This window comes from Filicampus tigris, chromosome 7 (genome assembly GCF_054856515.1).
Source record: "Filicampus tigris isolate MCC_2025a chromosome 7, RoL_Ftig_1.0, whole genome shotgun sequence".
Classification (NCBI taxonomy): domain Eukaryota; kingdom Metazoa; phylum Chordata; class Actinopteri; order Syngnathiformes; family Syngnathidae; genus Filicampus; species Filicampus tigris.
The window spans coordinates 3,999,457-4,014,568 of record NC_141223.1 but is presented as its reverse complement, the minus strand read 5'-3'; the positions used below and the strand labels follow the sequence as shown (position 1 = coordinate 4,014,568).

General features: G+C 41.6%; 2 protein-coding genes across 4 annotated transcripts in view; one reads left to right on the top strand and one right to left on the bottom strand.

Annotated features, from left to right (window-relative positions):
• Positions 1-556: 556 nt before the first annotated feature.
• Positions 557-2,240, top strand: ssr3 (signal sequence receptor, gamma). The gene is made up of 5 exons (XM_086035468.1): positions 557-817; positions 1,097-1,223; positions 1,556-1,654; positions 1,766-1,897; positions 2,002-2,240. The coding sequence occupies exons 1-5, from the start codon at positions 685-687 to the stop codon at positions 2,066-2,068; spliced, it is 558 nt and encodes a 185-aa protein (XP_085891594.1). The 5' UTR covers positions 557-684; the 3' UTR covers positions 2,069-2,240.
• A 114-nt stretch (positions 2,241-2,354) lies between these two features.
• kcnab1a (potassium voltage-gated channel subfamily A regulatory beta subunit 1a) overlaps positions 2,355-15,112 on the bottom strand; it is a 52,887-nt gene continuing 40,129 nt past the window's right edge. For all 3 annotated transcript variants that reach the window (XM_086035465.1, XM_086035466.1, XM_086035467.1), the window contains 11 exons: positions 14,094-14,173; positions 13,016-13,060; positions 12,693-12,737; positions 12,448-12,491; positions 12,258-12,344; positions 8,975-9,060; positions 8,508-8,626; positions 8,318-8,414; positions 7,778-7,898; positions 6,431-6,519; positions 2,355-5,879 (listed from right to left, as the gene is read on the bottom strand). In XM_086035465.1, the coding sequence (XP_085891591.1) occupies positions 5,790-5,879; positions 6,431-6,519; positions 7,778-7,898; positions 8,318-8,414; positions 8,508-8,626; positions 8,975-9,060; positions 12,258-12,344; positions 12,448-12,491; positions 12,693-12,737; positions 13,016-13,060; positions 14,094-14,173 (903 nt within the window). In that variant the 3' untranslated portion in view covers positions 2,355-5,789. The remainder of the gene's footprint in view (positions 5,880-6,430; positions 6,520-7,777; positions 7,899-8,317; positions 8,415-8,507; positions 8,627-8,974; positions 9,061-12,257; positions 12,345-12,447; positions 12,492-12,692; positions 12,738-13,015; positions 13,061-14,093; positions 14,174-15,112) is intronic.

Genomic DNA, 15,112 nt, shown 5'->3' with positions numbered 1-15,112 from the left:
TGTGTGTGAGGGTGTGTGTGTTGGGGGCGGGGGGTGTTCGCACAGGGCTTCATTCGGGCTAGGACCTCTACTGACTAAAAAAACGAATTTAAATTAAATATGAATCCATAATAAAAATATAATTAAAATAAATAAAAACAATCGGTCAAATTTCACACTCACCATTAGTTTAGTGTTTTGTGTTGGTTACTGTTTTTATATTATGAATGTATTGTTTTTCCTGTATTTGCTTTCATGCGTCTGATTTGTACTTTATGTACAGCACTTTGTTTGAATCTGTAGCTGCTTTTAAAAAGCTCTATAGATAAAGTTGAGTTGGCTTGACAGTTGAGAAAATTTCAGATCATTTAAGACTTTTACTCAAGTAATATCTACAGGGTTACTAACTTCTATTTTCTGTTCAGACACTTGTACTTTAACTCAAGTATCGTTGTCAGGCACTTTACAAGGCTGATTGTATTTTTCCTTCGACTGTCGCTATTCATTTGCAATGATCATGTTTTACCTGTGGGTGGCGATATTGTCATCGAACGCCGTATCTCGTTGCTGAGCGAAGAAGAGAGCAAGCCGTGTACTTCCGGATTAATGCTGACGCGTCCCTCTTGAGCTCTCCTAGCGACGTGTCAGTCCTCTTGTGTCTGCAGCCGAGCAGTCAGACAGGACGCTCATTTAATCCTCACAGTTATGGCGCCTAAAGTCAACAACAAACAGCAGTCAGAGGAAGACCTTCTCCTCCAGGACTTCAGCAGAAACCTGTCGACAAAGTCCACCGCGCTATTCTACGCTAATGCTCTGATTGTTTCTGCCATCCCCATCTGTGAGTACCCCGCTGCTGCTAATTGCTAACTGCAACTATGCCACGCTATCGAGCGTCCCGAATGAATGAAAAGAAAGACGTCGCATGCGGTGCTTCAACTAAAGTAAATGCAATTTGTCATCAGCCACAACTGAGATATAACGTGGTGATGAGCTAACGTTAGCATATCTGTTCTACCGCGGGTTGGCTTTTCCGTAGGGAACGACGGGGAGCTCGCTGTCATTTGTGGGACGTAATCAGTATGACGTCATATTTGATTTGGTTCGTGTGCGTCTCCAGGGTTGTTCTGGAGGATTTGGCACATGGACCTGGTCCAGTCTGCGTTCCTGTACACCGTGATGACTCTGGCCAGCACCTACCTGGTGGCTTTCGCCTACAAGAACGTCAAGTTTGTTCTCAAGCACAAGTAAGATGGGTGTACTGCAAACATCAGCTTTACAGATGCCATGTCTGCTCTGTGGGTGAGGTGTGTTGTTACCGTCATCTACCCTGACATATTTGTTGCAAAGGTTATTAAAACCCCTCATTTTGAGATAGGGTGTTGAATTCCAAGTGTTTAGGCATTTGGTTACTATAAAGGAGGTCTTTGAAAGTTCTCAAACTTGTTTTGTTGCGATTGTTTGGGTTGTTTTGATGGAACAAACCACCAGCTTCCACTATTGTTTAATGATTCCCTCCTAGTACTCAAAACAATCTTTCTCACCAATTCATGTCCAAAATGTTCCCCGGTCCTTCCAGAGTTGCTCAGAAACGCGAGGATGCCGTTTCCAAGGAGGTGACCAGGAAGCTGTCCGAGGCCGACAATCGCAAGATGTCCCGCAAGGAGAAAGATGAGAGGTAACAACAGAACTTTTTTTTTTATATATTTATATACACACAGTGAAACTCAGCACAGACTATATTGTCCCGTAATCACAATAGTTAATCTGCTGTTTTGTGTTGGCTCAGGATCCTGTGGAAGAAGAACGAGGTCGCCGACTACGAGGCCACCACCTTCTCCATCTTCTACAACAACACCCTCTTCCTGGTGCTCGTCATCGTCGCCTCCTTCTTCCTGCTCAAGAACTTAAACCCGGCCGTGTATCCTTTCTTATCATCCCGCACCAACGGTTCAATAAAGTGTTTCAATGTGCAAAAAAACAAAAAGGGTCGCTTTTGCCTTAACACCTTTCCCCCCCCCCCAGCAACTACATCTTGTCAATTGGCGCCTCCTCCGGACTCATCGCTCTGCTGTCCACCGGATCAAAGTAGATGATGATAACGGGAGGAGGAAGGGTGGGATGTTTGGGTTGAATACTTTTCACTAAAGTTGGGAATGGGGAGCAATATCACATTTCAACTTCATGAAATTCATGATCAAAAATCTGGAGGCTCTTTCTCTAGGTATATCTTTTTTTGTAACAATAAAAAAAAATAACCCATATTATTTGCTCATTGTGTGCGTTGATCATTTTCTTCACTTTTCTTGGTCGGATTGCTACTATCGAGCATAAGTCCACAACTATAACTGCAAAAAAAAAAGACAAATCAATTTGTTTCCATTGGTAAAGCCTTTATTCAGGATCTCATTATTTACAGATAAATGTTCTGCGGGGGAAATGACGCTTGTGGTTTCAACTAAAAACAGGTTCGCATCCACAACCGGTGATGTATTTTCCATCTAAACACGAATGGAAATTTGTAATTCAGATTAAAATGAAATATTTACTGATATTAGAATTAAGTCCATTCGGCTACCGTAACCTGCTTCTTTTATTAGCTTCTGACTTTTGTCCCCCTCACGTGTACTAATGAAATGAAATTCATCCTGCTCCGGGGGGGGGCGGGGGTGTCTCATCAAGGCACACAGTTGAGTGTTTAAACCTGTACACAAACACTTAAGTCCACACACAGGGGAGGACACATTTCCTTTCACAACGAGTGACATGACATGACTCATCTTTTTAATTGATCATCTTCACTTCCTGTTTGCTAGATTGGCAAATGTTGAATTTTCGGTCACCGGTATAGAGACCAATATGTTGTCAGATTAATGTGGCGCTTTATTCCCCACAAGAACAACCAAAGGGGGGCATTGAGTCACTTTGAACTCGTCAATGAACATTTTTTTCTGACACTGTCGCAAGTGAAATATCCCAATCATGAGCTGTTTTATTGTGGAAAATTAAATGTCCTTCAGAACACATTTTGAAAACGAGTGACTGAACAATGCAACTTAAAAATAACTATTTACATAACATATCAACCAAAAACCATACACAACAGTGTACAGTTTAGAAATGCACGATGCTTCTGGATGTTTGTTGATATTGTTACAAGGCAAACCCTAGAAGTCTATACAATGAACATGAAAATAAACGTGTTAATCTACAGCTCCGGATTTGTACTGTTGAACATTTTTACATTGAATCAGTTCGAATTATTACGCCAATCGCCATGTTAGTTCCATCCACTTAGCAATGAAATTTTCGATGATAGGCACAAACTAAAATGGGGGACATGTATGAAAATAAATGCACCAGGAAGGAAGGAATGAAAAACGAGCACTTTTCCCCCTCTCCTGTCATTCAGTTCCTCCACTGACCACATGGGGGCGACATATTTCCATCTAGCTAACGGAACACGACATTCTTCCCCAGAGGTTTAAGAGGAGGAATAAAAGCAGTAACCCACTCGTTTTAATTGTGTGCTTTGCTGAACCGAAGCAGCAGAGAAAACATGCATCTAATAATTATTCATCAAATATGTTCCTATTAAGCCTACGTAGCGTTTTTATATCGGCCTAGGCTCTGCAATCAAGCTACTTGCTAGGGAGACAATTCGGGATTTTTGATTTTGTTAACGCATCATATTTGTTGTCTCCTTAATTCCTGAGACATCGAGTCATTTAACACTCAAAACGAAAGCCCCTTTCACACAGTGCAAAAAAAATAGTCTACATACCCCTGTTCAAATGCCATTTTGGGGGGTGAAATTACAAACGAGACCAAGAAAAACCTTTTCTAAAAAAAAAAAAAAATGTTCCCTTGTTAAAAATCATAAATAAGTAAAAATTAACCAATCACATTCAAACACATGTTAAATGGAGTCAGCACATAATGTACCTGCCACCATTTATAGACGATTAACCCCTAATAAAGCTCAGAGGTTCTAGTAGGCTTTTCTTGATTTTTTTTTTTCTTTTTTTTTTTAGCAGAGGTCCTGTACATTTTGTGGTACACTAACTGCTCTATGGAACGGTTCATAACTCCCCCCACCTCGACTAAGGCCACAGTTAATAAAGCTAGGAAAAAAAAAAAAATCCTAAAGCATGATCATAACAACTTTGCATTTGAACAGGGCTGTGGAGACATCTTATATCCACTGTAAGTTTTTCTGATTGGATGCTGTGTTGCTGTGAATGCAAGCAAAATGCGGTCAATATCCTGCTCTGCTGGGTTTTGTATGAAAGGCAAAGGTCGATAAATGCACGCTCTTCTCTTCCGGCTTGGCTCTTTTGCGGCATCTCTGCGTGAAAGAGGCTTAGTAACTTGCTCCCCGACTGTAATTAGAAGTTGCTCTCAAGCAAGGCACTTTTTCTTGAAACGCTCCTGATGTGCCACTCATCATGTAAAAGGTGCCCGAGAGCAGGGGTGGGCAAAGTATGGCATGTGGGACGCAAACTGTACAACCCATGCATACCTTTAATCAAACCCATTGAGCATTACAGGACATGATCAAGAGTCCTGTAATATTTGTCATATTAATTTACCTGTGTCCCAATTCATTTCATTCAATTCAAATAAAATAATAATAAAATGCATGTAAACAAATATTTTACGTCCATATAGGCCTTCTTTATTTTGTGGGGTAATCAAGAATTTGTTCAGAATTTATAATTAAAATGAGGATGTTGCAACTTTTGGCTTTTCCCATGAGTGGTCGCCACATTGAGATGTTTGGCACGTTTTTTTTACGCCGGATGACCTTCCTGACTCAAAAGCCGTCATTTATGCAGGCTTGGAACTGCCACTGACTGGGAATCGCCATCCAAACACTAACTAAAAAAATGAGAATGAATTATTATTTCCTCATTAAAATAAACTATTTGACTTTACATCATTTTACACTCACGTTGTAACTGTTTTCTTTTCTCATCTACAAATGACATTTGTACACCCGCCACACACCGAGTCACGCGGACGAATGCGACTGAACTATCGTGCAATGTGCGAGGTTATAAAATTATAGTTTTCATTGGGGATTTTACAAAAAATGGAGTGTCCGTTTTTCGTTATCCGTCTGCAGCACCCTTCCATCGTCCGTCTATAGGCCGGTCCGCCTCTAATTTTCCTCCGTCGGTGAGTCCGACTTTCACACACTTTTACAAGAAAGGAATGCCGTTCAAGGATCAAAGAAAGCTATTAGAAGAGTGTTTGAATCGATATATATTTGTTTTTCCAAGTAATTGTAATTCCAAGATTTTACTCAACTAAATACCTGGTATAAGCTTCGTAGGAAATTGTAGTTGAAAAATGCCATTAATCGCAATTTTGCGATTGATTAGTTAAAAAAAAAAATGCCATCGCTCGAAAACACCAATTTACATACATACTGACACAGCTGTGTCGCAATCGGCGGCGTCGCTCGGTGGGCGTCGGGCTTAAAACGAAACAATCAAATGTGGCCCTAGAGCGCAAAGGTTTGCCCACCCCTGTTCTAGACATACCGATCTTAGCTAACGAGCTGCGCCACATGTCCAGACTGATGCAAAACAGGCCACGCTGACTAAGCTAAACTAGAAGCGTCAAAGAGAGGCTCATCAGGTCGGCACCTGAGCTTAGCCCCGTGGAAGCGAGCAGGACGGCTCATACAGACCAGGTCATGCAATGCGGGGGTCTGTTCCAGTCTGAGGCGGGCCGCAGCAGCTCCATGGTAGCGGTATGACAAGTCTGTAGCAGCCTTGACCTTTTGGTGGTCCTACAAGCAAGGTCTAGGAGCGGTAGTCCTTCTTACTGTACGGCCTGTTGCCCAGAATGCGGTCGATTTCAGACACCACGTGAGACGTCATCTTGGGAAGGACCTGGATGGGAGACGCATGAGATTTATTCTTGTTCAAGTCAACCCAAATGTATTTTTTTTTTTCCAAGAATATGTTCGTTGCAGACCCACTAGTTGAAACAAGGCATTCTGATTAATATTGCATTTGTGGAGTACGAGTTAAGCAGCAAAATTCACATGTTTGTAGCCGTCTCCGGCGGCGGCCATTTTGTCACTTGTGTTGACTGAAAATGACATCACACACCCTCAGCTAAGGTTGCGACCAATGACGGCTCACCTGTTTTCTGAAGCTGAGCCGTGATTGGTTGTTACCTGAGCCCTGAGCAACTGTGATGTCATTCTCAGTCGACAGCCAGGGACAAAATGGCCGCCCCCCGCAGATGAAAAAAAATATGTCTGGGTTGACTTACGCTTTAAATTCACAGCTGTCAAAACGTAATCATTAAAGGCGTTCCAAGATTGTTATGAATAACAATTAGGAAGGTAAGGTATTTATTTGATTTATTTTTATCTTATTTTTGACAAGGCGCGTAAATGTAACATCAGCACGCGTGCATGTGTCTGCGTTCTCACCTGTATGGCCCCAAGGTTTTCTGTGAGCTGCTCGGGGTTGGATGTCCCCAACAGGACTGAACTCACACCTTCATTCCTTAAACACCATGCTGCAGACAGAGGACCAGGCGGAAGTGTGAGATATAGCAGCAACCAAGGTGCCACTAGGTGGCGCACATTGACTTTGTATTGTCTTGAACTGCTGATTTTGCCTTTGGAATGACATCTGCCAATCATCTGTATGTTGTTTTTTTGTTTTTTTTTATCATCTGTGCGCAACTTCCCGTTTGAGATTTTTTAAATTTCTTTTACAAAGAAAAGTATTGATTATGTAGCTGACACATTTTAGAACCATGAACCTGCGCTCTCTCTTTTAACCTTGCAAAAAAAAGGTAAAGCACAGTGGTGCCTTGACTTATGAGTTGAATGCGTTGTGTGACCGCGCTCATAAATCAAAACATTTACATCTCAATGAATGGAAATGTGATTAATCTGTTCCAGCACCCCAATAAAACACCAACAAAAGGTTTGTAACATGTTTAAAAACGAAAATGATCACTTCACATTCAGTAGTGTACAATACTTTACAAAACATAAAGTAATAATATGATTAAATAGAAAATAAAGAACTAAACAGTTTTTACGTCACAATAGTTCATCGTGCGATTCCTTGTGGTGTGTCCGCCTTGACAACCAGGAGGCAGTATAATTTATACTTTCGGACACAAAAGAAGACGGTCAAAACTGCTCAACGAGCTGCATTAATATTTGTCGTTTTCCCACAGAGGATAAAGAATATAAGTGAGTATTGATATATTTTTAATCTGCAACACCGTTTGTGTTCATATACCCTTTGAAAACGGTGATAACAATGCAACATAAATGCTGTTTCCTTACCCCATCTCTGGTGTTTAGCATTGTGTGTTAGCATTAAGCTAGCAGACTTTTGTATAAAGCAAAGCTATGCGGTTTGGTTTTATGTTTAGTTTTACCGTAAACTTCCACTGTGAGTGACAACAAACAGCTCAAGGCAATCACTTTGCCTCTTTTTTTTTTTTTTTTTTTAAATAATTGTTTAATACATGCCAAACCGTCAAATGATGCGAAGTGTGCGAAGTTTGAGTTCACTGCAACCATCTAGTTCACCAATCCCAAATTCTTGCTCACAAGTTAAAAAAAAAAAAAATCAGACTAAATGACAGCTCATCTCTTCACAACCTTAAGTAAACAAGGTCATTTGTAATTCCACCTGTATCTAAAGTGTATTTGCCAACACACATGCACGCGTGGGTGTTTTTGTTTTGCTTGGAGCCTTTACATCAAAGATGGCCAACGTGAGTGCCGTGGACGGGCTGAAGCGTCGCTTACCCACGGCGAGTTGAGGTAGCGTGCAGCCCAGCTTCTCTGCGATGTGGTTGAGCTCTTTCAGCTTGGCTTGCTGCTTTCGTCCATCTTCGCTCACTATTTTTTCTTTCAGCCATTGATACGACTGGAATGGCGAGAAAGTGGAAGAGTGAAAAGGCAAGGGCAGGTTTGAAATGCGAGCTCACCTCTGTGTGCTCATTTTAACAAGAGCTGGATGTAAAAAAAAAAAAAAAAAAAAAAATTAACGCATGCGACAAATTTAATTTTTTTAAATTCATTTTTTAAAATAATTTAAAATCAAAAGGGAGGTATGTTGTAACGTTCAAGTTTTCTTACAGTTTTATTTTAAATGATTATTGAGCTCAGTCAACATTTCATCTGTTTTTCATTTCAACTTCTGATGCAAGGGCCCTGTTCTAAAATGCATTATTAGAACACACCACATGCCGCTGATTTAAAGCTTTCAGTCGACCGAACATTTTGGACTATTAGAGGCAGCCAAAGAACCTGGCAAAAAAAACAAAAAAAAACTGGTGTGCGTACCTTCATGGACGCCCTGGAAGATTCGGGAATTCCATTCTCATATTTCCCTGTGATGATGCCGCACGCCAGCGGTGACCAAGTCATCGCTCCGACTCCTGCAGCCGAGGGGAAGGCAAACGGTGGACGTTAACAGAAGAAGAACTGTGGAAAGTGGAAACCATAACAGGATGACAGCAAAGACTCCTTTCCTATCTTGTGATAAAGCTCAGGCAGTTGCACTTCCACTTTCTCCCTCTGGAAGAGATGGTACTCCGCCTGCTCGCACACCGGAGGGATGAGATTAAACTGTCTTGCCACCGAGTACGCCTCCTGCAAGAACAAAGACGGACCGAGAATTGGGAAGCCTGATGGATTCATTAGTCTGCGTCTTTGTCACTATAGAAGATAGGAGAAGGGGGGAAGAACTAAAGGAGGACAGATGGGACGGACTTAGAGAGAGGGGGGACGGATGAGAGAGGGCTAATCAAACGGTGGCAATTAGGCGTTCATTCAGATGTTAATTAAAGACAGCAAATCGATTTTCCATCAAGGTACGAACGAGTACAATGAAGGGTCATTTAGATTTTGGTCAACAATGGCTATTTTTTAAAAATGTTATTCATTACAAATTGTTCCATTGCAAAGTACTTTTTTTTTTTTTTTTTTTTCAATTCTTACCATGATCTCCATGGCTGTCCACCGAGACGTTCCCCAGTACATCGCCATGCCTTGGTTGATCACATACGTCATGGCCCGGACTATCTCTGTCAGATAAAATGCAAACCACCAGTAAGTTGCAGTCAGTGTGATCACATTTTCAAATGTGTTTTAACTTCAAATTACGGTAGTCATCACTGATGGCTTATTAACATACACAAGGAAAAATATCGCTATAGAAAGCATTTTTTTACTTTGTTAAAAAAAAAAAAATCTTTGTTTTTGAAAAAATGTGGTCTATTTTTTTTTGCTGCTGTATGTACACAGTAATATTTTAAAAAGTGATTTTTGTGTTTTAAAATCAAATTATTCATCACTGATGCCTTTTTAAGTAAAGGCTATCCGGTTTTTAATTTGGTTGTATTTATTATGTTGTACGTATTTTACGTATGTTCTATGTATGAGTTATATGGATGTGCGTGTATGATCCGGAGATACCGTAAATATAGAGGCGAGAATTCCATCGGACTGACCGGCCGCTCCGTCATTCCGTCATGGACGGAAACCCCTTTTTAAAAATGACGGACCAAGCACTGATGCAAGTGGATTTTCGTCCGTCAGCGCAATCGTCACAAACCGTTTTTTCTTTAGACTGACTAACTGACGGACTGACAAATCGACGATTACAATTCGGTTCATCTCTAAAAAATGATGGGCTGACGAATGACGCACGGGTACCCTGGCCGCTGACGGATGACGAATGACGGACCAGCAAAATTTAATACAATGTAACGTAACGTAAATATTATCAACCTTAGCTTCGAAGAAGGTCGGTGCGAGTGGGACTGAGTTAAGCGTCTACAAATGGATCTTCTCTCAAAAAATGATAAGTCGACAACAAAGGAATGCAGACGCGACACCGCACACATGCACAGTTGCATTTTTGAATGGAGCTTTCTGACAACTCATTACCGACCCCAACCCACCGACCGAACCACCTCCCGTAGTGACGCTTGTGTTCAAGCCTACCGCAGCTCTAATGACGCAATTAGCCTCAAACAGTGCTGACAGCACGAGCCAACAAAAACTCAAGACTTGGGACTGTCATTAGGGCCATTCATCATCACCACGGCCTCACTCTAATTACACCGCCATCTCCCTCAGTGATTGCATCACATTTGCTTCTAGGCGAAGCGATGTAGTGCGAAGGTTCAGAACAGGGTAGGGCGGAAGAAAAAAAGATAGACAAAGGGAACTTTAGAAAACGGACTGAAATTTTAAGAAATAAAATCCCAACGCTTCCTTATTCTATGGAGATAAGAATTGCATCACCACTTGAGCTGGCAGTGGGGATGGTGCCTTGCTCCTGGGCACCTTGACAGTAGCCAACAAGCAGAACGCAGATTACTATCAGTCACCGGATTAGCAGGTGCGTCGGGGGCCAGGCTGCTTGGTGCGCCGGCACACCCAGGCAGGCGCAAGACGGCCCCAAACATGCGAGATTCGCGCTGGCACGGAAAGGAAGTTATACCTGTTTTTTTTTTTACGCCGAGTGCACGGGCGCCAGTCTGCCGAAAATAACATCTAAAAGTAGCAATCACAGGTCCTTTCTTACAGTTTTAATGAACAAGACTGCTAATAAGCGTGATTGCAAGCACTGTTAAAATAGAGCCTAATACCACTGCACATCCAGTAAATTCAACAATAATAGGCTGCGGTAAAAAAAAAACAAAAAAACCCCACACACGCAGTGTAATAAAATGATACCCAGTCAATAGTTACAACTAACTGAAATCGTTCTCTGTCCCTCCAGCCGCTGGAAAAGTGACAACATTGTGAGCGGTGTGTGTGCGTGTGTGTGTAGGAGGTGTGCAAGGCCCCGCCGGCGACTCCGCAAACCTCGCTAAGCATCTGAGACGTAATGGCGATACAATGTGAGAAGGTTGCGCCGCGGCATGCAAATACAGCAAATAAATATTAATTACAATCTGCCACCAGCTGTCTGGATCCACGCGTCATTCGACAACTTTGTCCAAATTGGGAAACGACTCCATGCAAGCGACAGCACAACTGTCTCTGATTGTCTTTTTGTTTTCGAAAGATTGAGGTAGTCTATCAATAAAGTTGAGTTGTATGCATTGTCCATTCATTCCCGATGCGGCACGAACTTCTCATGCATGTTGGTGAGAGGAAGTCAGAGTACAAGCATGGCTGCAACCTGCAAACAGCACACAGGAAGGTCGGAGCCCAGATTTGTACCCGCGACCTCACACCCGCGAGGCAGATATGCTAATTAGCCACTCCCATTATGCACTATATGAAGCTCACATGCTTCAAATAAAGTCAGTGATCAGTTTCATTTCTAGACTTATTCAATGATGTAAATTATGTAAATCAGGGGTGTCCAAACTCGTTCCTCAAGGGCCGGTGTCCTGCCTGTTTTCCAGCTCTCCTTGCTGCAACGCACCTGATGATCGTTAGCAAGCTCTGAAGAAGCTTGATAACGATCATCAGGTGCGTTGCAGCATGGATAAATGGAAAACAGGCAGGAAAGCGGCCCTTGAGGACCGGAGCTGGACACCCCTGATGTAAATACTTCAATTCTTTTTAAAAATTTGAAATTGTAAAAAAAAAAAAAAAAAAAAAAAACATGTTACAAGCGCATCCGCCTCAAAGTTGTAAAGGTTGGTGGTTTGAATCCTCGGTCCGGGCTTCCTGTGGAGGGTTTCTTCGTTCCCCCCAAAACATGCCTGGTAGATTCATTAAAGACAATAAATGGTCAGTAAGTGTGAACCGGAGTGTGAAAGGCTGTCTTGTCTGTGCCTTGCAATTGGCGGCGCACCCCACTGAAGTCAGCTGGAATTGGCTCCAGCCCACCTGCCACCCTCGTGAGAGGAAGTCCTTTTGAAGATGGACGGATGGCGAGGCACGCCATATTAACACTGCCAGACATTTTCAGACTCTCTTTTGTTTGAAAAAATTGAAAAAAAAAAAAAAAAAATGGAAATAAATTCCTGGGATGGAATGGCTGGACTGTAAAAAGACATATAAAAACGTTTTTGGCAGCGAATGGTTTTCATCATGTATCTTACATTTTTCTCTGTGGCCTTCAGTCGAAACAGTTTGGACATCCCTGCCTTACAATGGAATCAATGACAGTATTTTTTTGGGGGGGGGAAACTATAAATGCAAATTCCGACCCAGTTTTGAGTGTAAACAAAACGAGAAGATAAATGATGAGAGAAAGACGAATACGTGTTGTTGCGCGGACGTGGGCGTTGATTACGGTTTCGCGGCGCCTCACCTTCCATCGGGGTGTTGCTGTCAGGGCGGTTGGCAAAAACGACATCGACGTACTCCAACTGCATCCTCTGTAGCGAGCCTTTCAGACCTGCGGGGGCAAACGTGAGGGATGAGAAGCATTCCGATCGACAAATCTTTCTTCCGTAATCCATTATTAAGTCCAACAAGCGTGAGTGTTTTAGGAGCCATACCTTCGATAATGTGCTTTCGAGACAGGCCCCTCTCTGTCTCTGCTCTGATGGCACAAAAAAAAAAAAAAAAAAGACGGACAAAGCTTTTATTTTCTTTGCTGGATTGTCGATATGGCTCTGACAGTTCAGGGAAGTTATTATATATCAAACATGAGGAATTTGTGACAAATATATTTGACATATTTGAAATTCATTGTGACAAATGAAAAAAAAAACATTGTTGCACTATAGAACTCCTCACTTACTTTCCTCCCCAGTAAAGTTTGGTTGTGATGACCAAGCTGGATCGCCTTCAAAACATCAAAAGAGAAGATGAAAGGAACTTTGAAAGATGGTTGCCGTATTGATTTTAAGATCACAAGAAAATGACCTCGAGGATCGATACGGCGTCTTTCTAAATCTTAGTATTATTCTAGCTTGCTGTCTACAGATTTAAGTTTTAGTAGCTTTGGCTTGCTTGTCATCGCGTTTACATTCACGGACTGTTTGTTGTTGACGTGTTTCTCTTCTGGTCTCTTTTATGGTGCATGAGATGGACTTATCTTATATATAGTAGTATTGACATTACCTCCAGCACTTTTTCTTTATAATGGTTCCGAGAATCACTTCGGCCCTGCAAGACAGAGGATAAAGTCACAATCCTATGGCAAGACATTTATATTATTCTTAGGGTAAGGTCATATTTTCTAAAATAAAGGCATACATTTATGAGGTGAACTCATGACGAACAGTTTGTTACCTGCTGGATGTCGTCAAGGTCGTGATGAATAATGAAACGCGACTTGACTTGATTTTGCTTTTTTTTTTTTTTCTTCGTTAAAGCAGAAGTCAAGCCAGACATATTTTTTTCAAGAATATGTTCTATGCAGGCCAACTAGTTGAAACACAGCATTCTGATTAATATTGCGTTTGTGGAATATGAGTCAAGCGACAAAATCCTCCCGTTTTTAGCCATCTCTGGGCGTGGCCATTTTGCCACTTGCTGTCGACTGAAAATGACATCACGCGCGCTCAGGTCTCGGATAACGACCAATCATAACTCTGCTTCAGAAAAAAAAGGGGTGAGCTGTGATTGGTCGTTATCTGAGCCCTGAGGGTCTGTGATGTCATTTTCAGTGGACAGGAGTGACAAAATGACCCTCCCTTGAGCTAGCTAATACCGGGTGGATTTTACTGCTTAATTCATATTTTATATTAATCATATTGCTTTGTTTCAACTAGTGGCCCCGCATTGAACATATCCTTGAAAAAAAATATATGTTTGGGTTGACTTCCCCCTTTAAATGAACCTTAATGTCGTAAAAATAGCACTTCTCCAAATATGACTCGATGACATGTTGATCTCTTATCGCATATTCGTCTTTTAATGTCTAACCCAAATATTTTCGGTCAAAATGAAAAGAAATGGATTAATAATGCCATGAAATGACTAAAATGATAATGACTTTGAATGTCAAAGAGGCCAGTCGACGCCTCGTCAATGACTTTTTACGTGTCCAAATGACACTAAGTTGACTGTGTTTTTAAATCGGAGGCAGAACAAAGTGTGAAGAAAAACTCAATTTCAGTTGACAATACGTCGAACAGCAGTTGCTGCGAGTTGGAGCGGAAGCGCGGGGAACCCGAGATGCTGGAACAACACTCACCTGCCGCCCGCATAGACCTCAGCTGTGTCGAACAGGTTGACCCCGCTTTCGTAGGCAATGGTCATCAGCTGCTCCGCAACCTGGCAACAAAAGTTGAACCGTGAGGACTCAAATTTCAGCTCACATGAAAGAAAAGGAAGGAGCATGCTTGTGGGCCCAGTTTTTATTTATTTTTTTTAATAAATATGATGCATTAACCTACCCAAAATGGTCTTCACACCAAGGAAGAAAATGCCCCTTTCATAAGCGAGTGTATAAAAATACTGCATGTTTGAAATTATTAATCCGTGATCTCAACGTGCAAAATGCGCACAAACAATAAAGAAAGTGTGCTTTTAGTTCATTGTTGTCCAGTTAGCCCGGAATTGACTCAAATGCGCTCAAATGGAGTAAAAATGAGAATATTTTCAGTTTCAGTTTTTGACACCATAGCATTTATTTCTTTGTATAATGTGCAGCTTCCACTTTTTAGTGCACAAAATTTCCATGTTTAACGCCATTTTTTGGCGCATTTCCATAGCAATACGTCTTCCGAGTTATCCACGGTAATGAATAAAACGTTTCCTACTGCTCCAGTAGTGATGCAGCAAGAACTGTATTTTATTTGGCAAGTTCAACATTACGATGACAACATGTAAAAGCTGAAGGCTTCCACCAAGGATTTACAAGACAAATGTTCTTTGTGGGTATCCTTGTGGGCGGTGTTTTTACATCAGGTCAAATGGATCAGCCCTTAAATTCAACAGCTTCCCATTAAATATGTTGACGATGAACAATGAAAACATGACAAGTCCATAAAAATTGGTGCCGGTACTAAGAAATGATTTTGACAAGTTGTTATTGCAGCCGAACTGCTCCCATGTGACGTCGGAGCAGCGCAAACTCAACGTGGAAAATCAATTTTGTGAGTAAAATAGTCAGTGTGATGTCATTTCGCAATCTCCACCTCAACTCTGGGCCTCACTTTTATCTGCGCTTCAAAAGGCTCAATGACGTCTAGTTAACAGGAGAGCAACAAA

Excerpts from the sequence above, each read along its gene's own strand:
- ssr3 (XM_086035468.1), top strand. The coding sequence starts at position 685 with ATGGCGCCTAAAGTCAACAACAAACAGCAGTCAGAGGAAGACCTTCTC. Across the intron at positions 1,224-1,555 it reads AAGTTTGTTCTCAAGCACAA|AGTTGCTCAGAAACGCGAGG; the intron begins GTAAGATGGGTG and ends CGGTCCTTCCAG. Across the intron at positions 1,898-2,001 it reads AAGAACTTAAACCCGGCCGT|CAACTACATCTTGTCAATTG; the intron begins GTATCCTTTCTT and ends CCCCCCCCCCAG.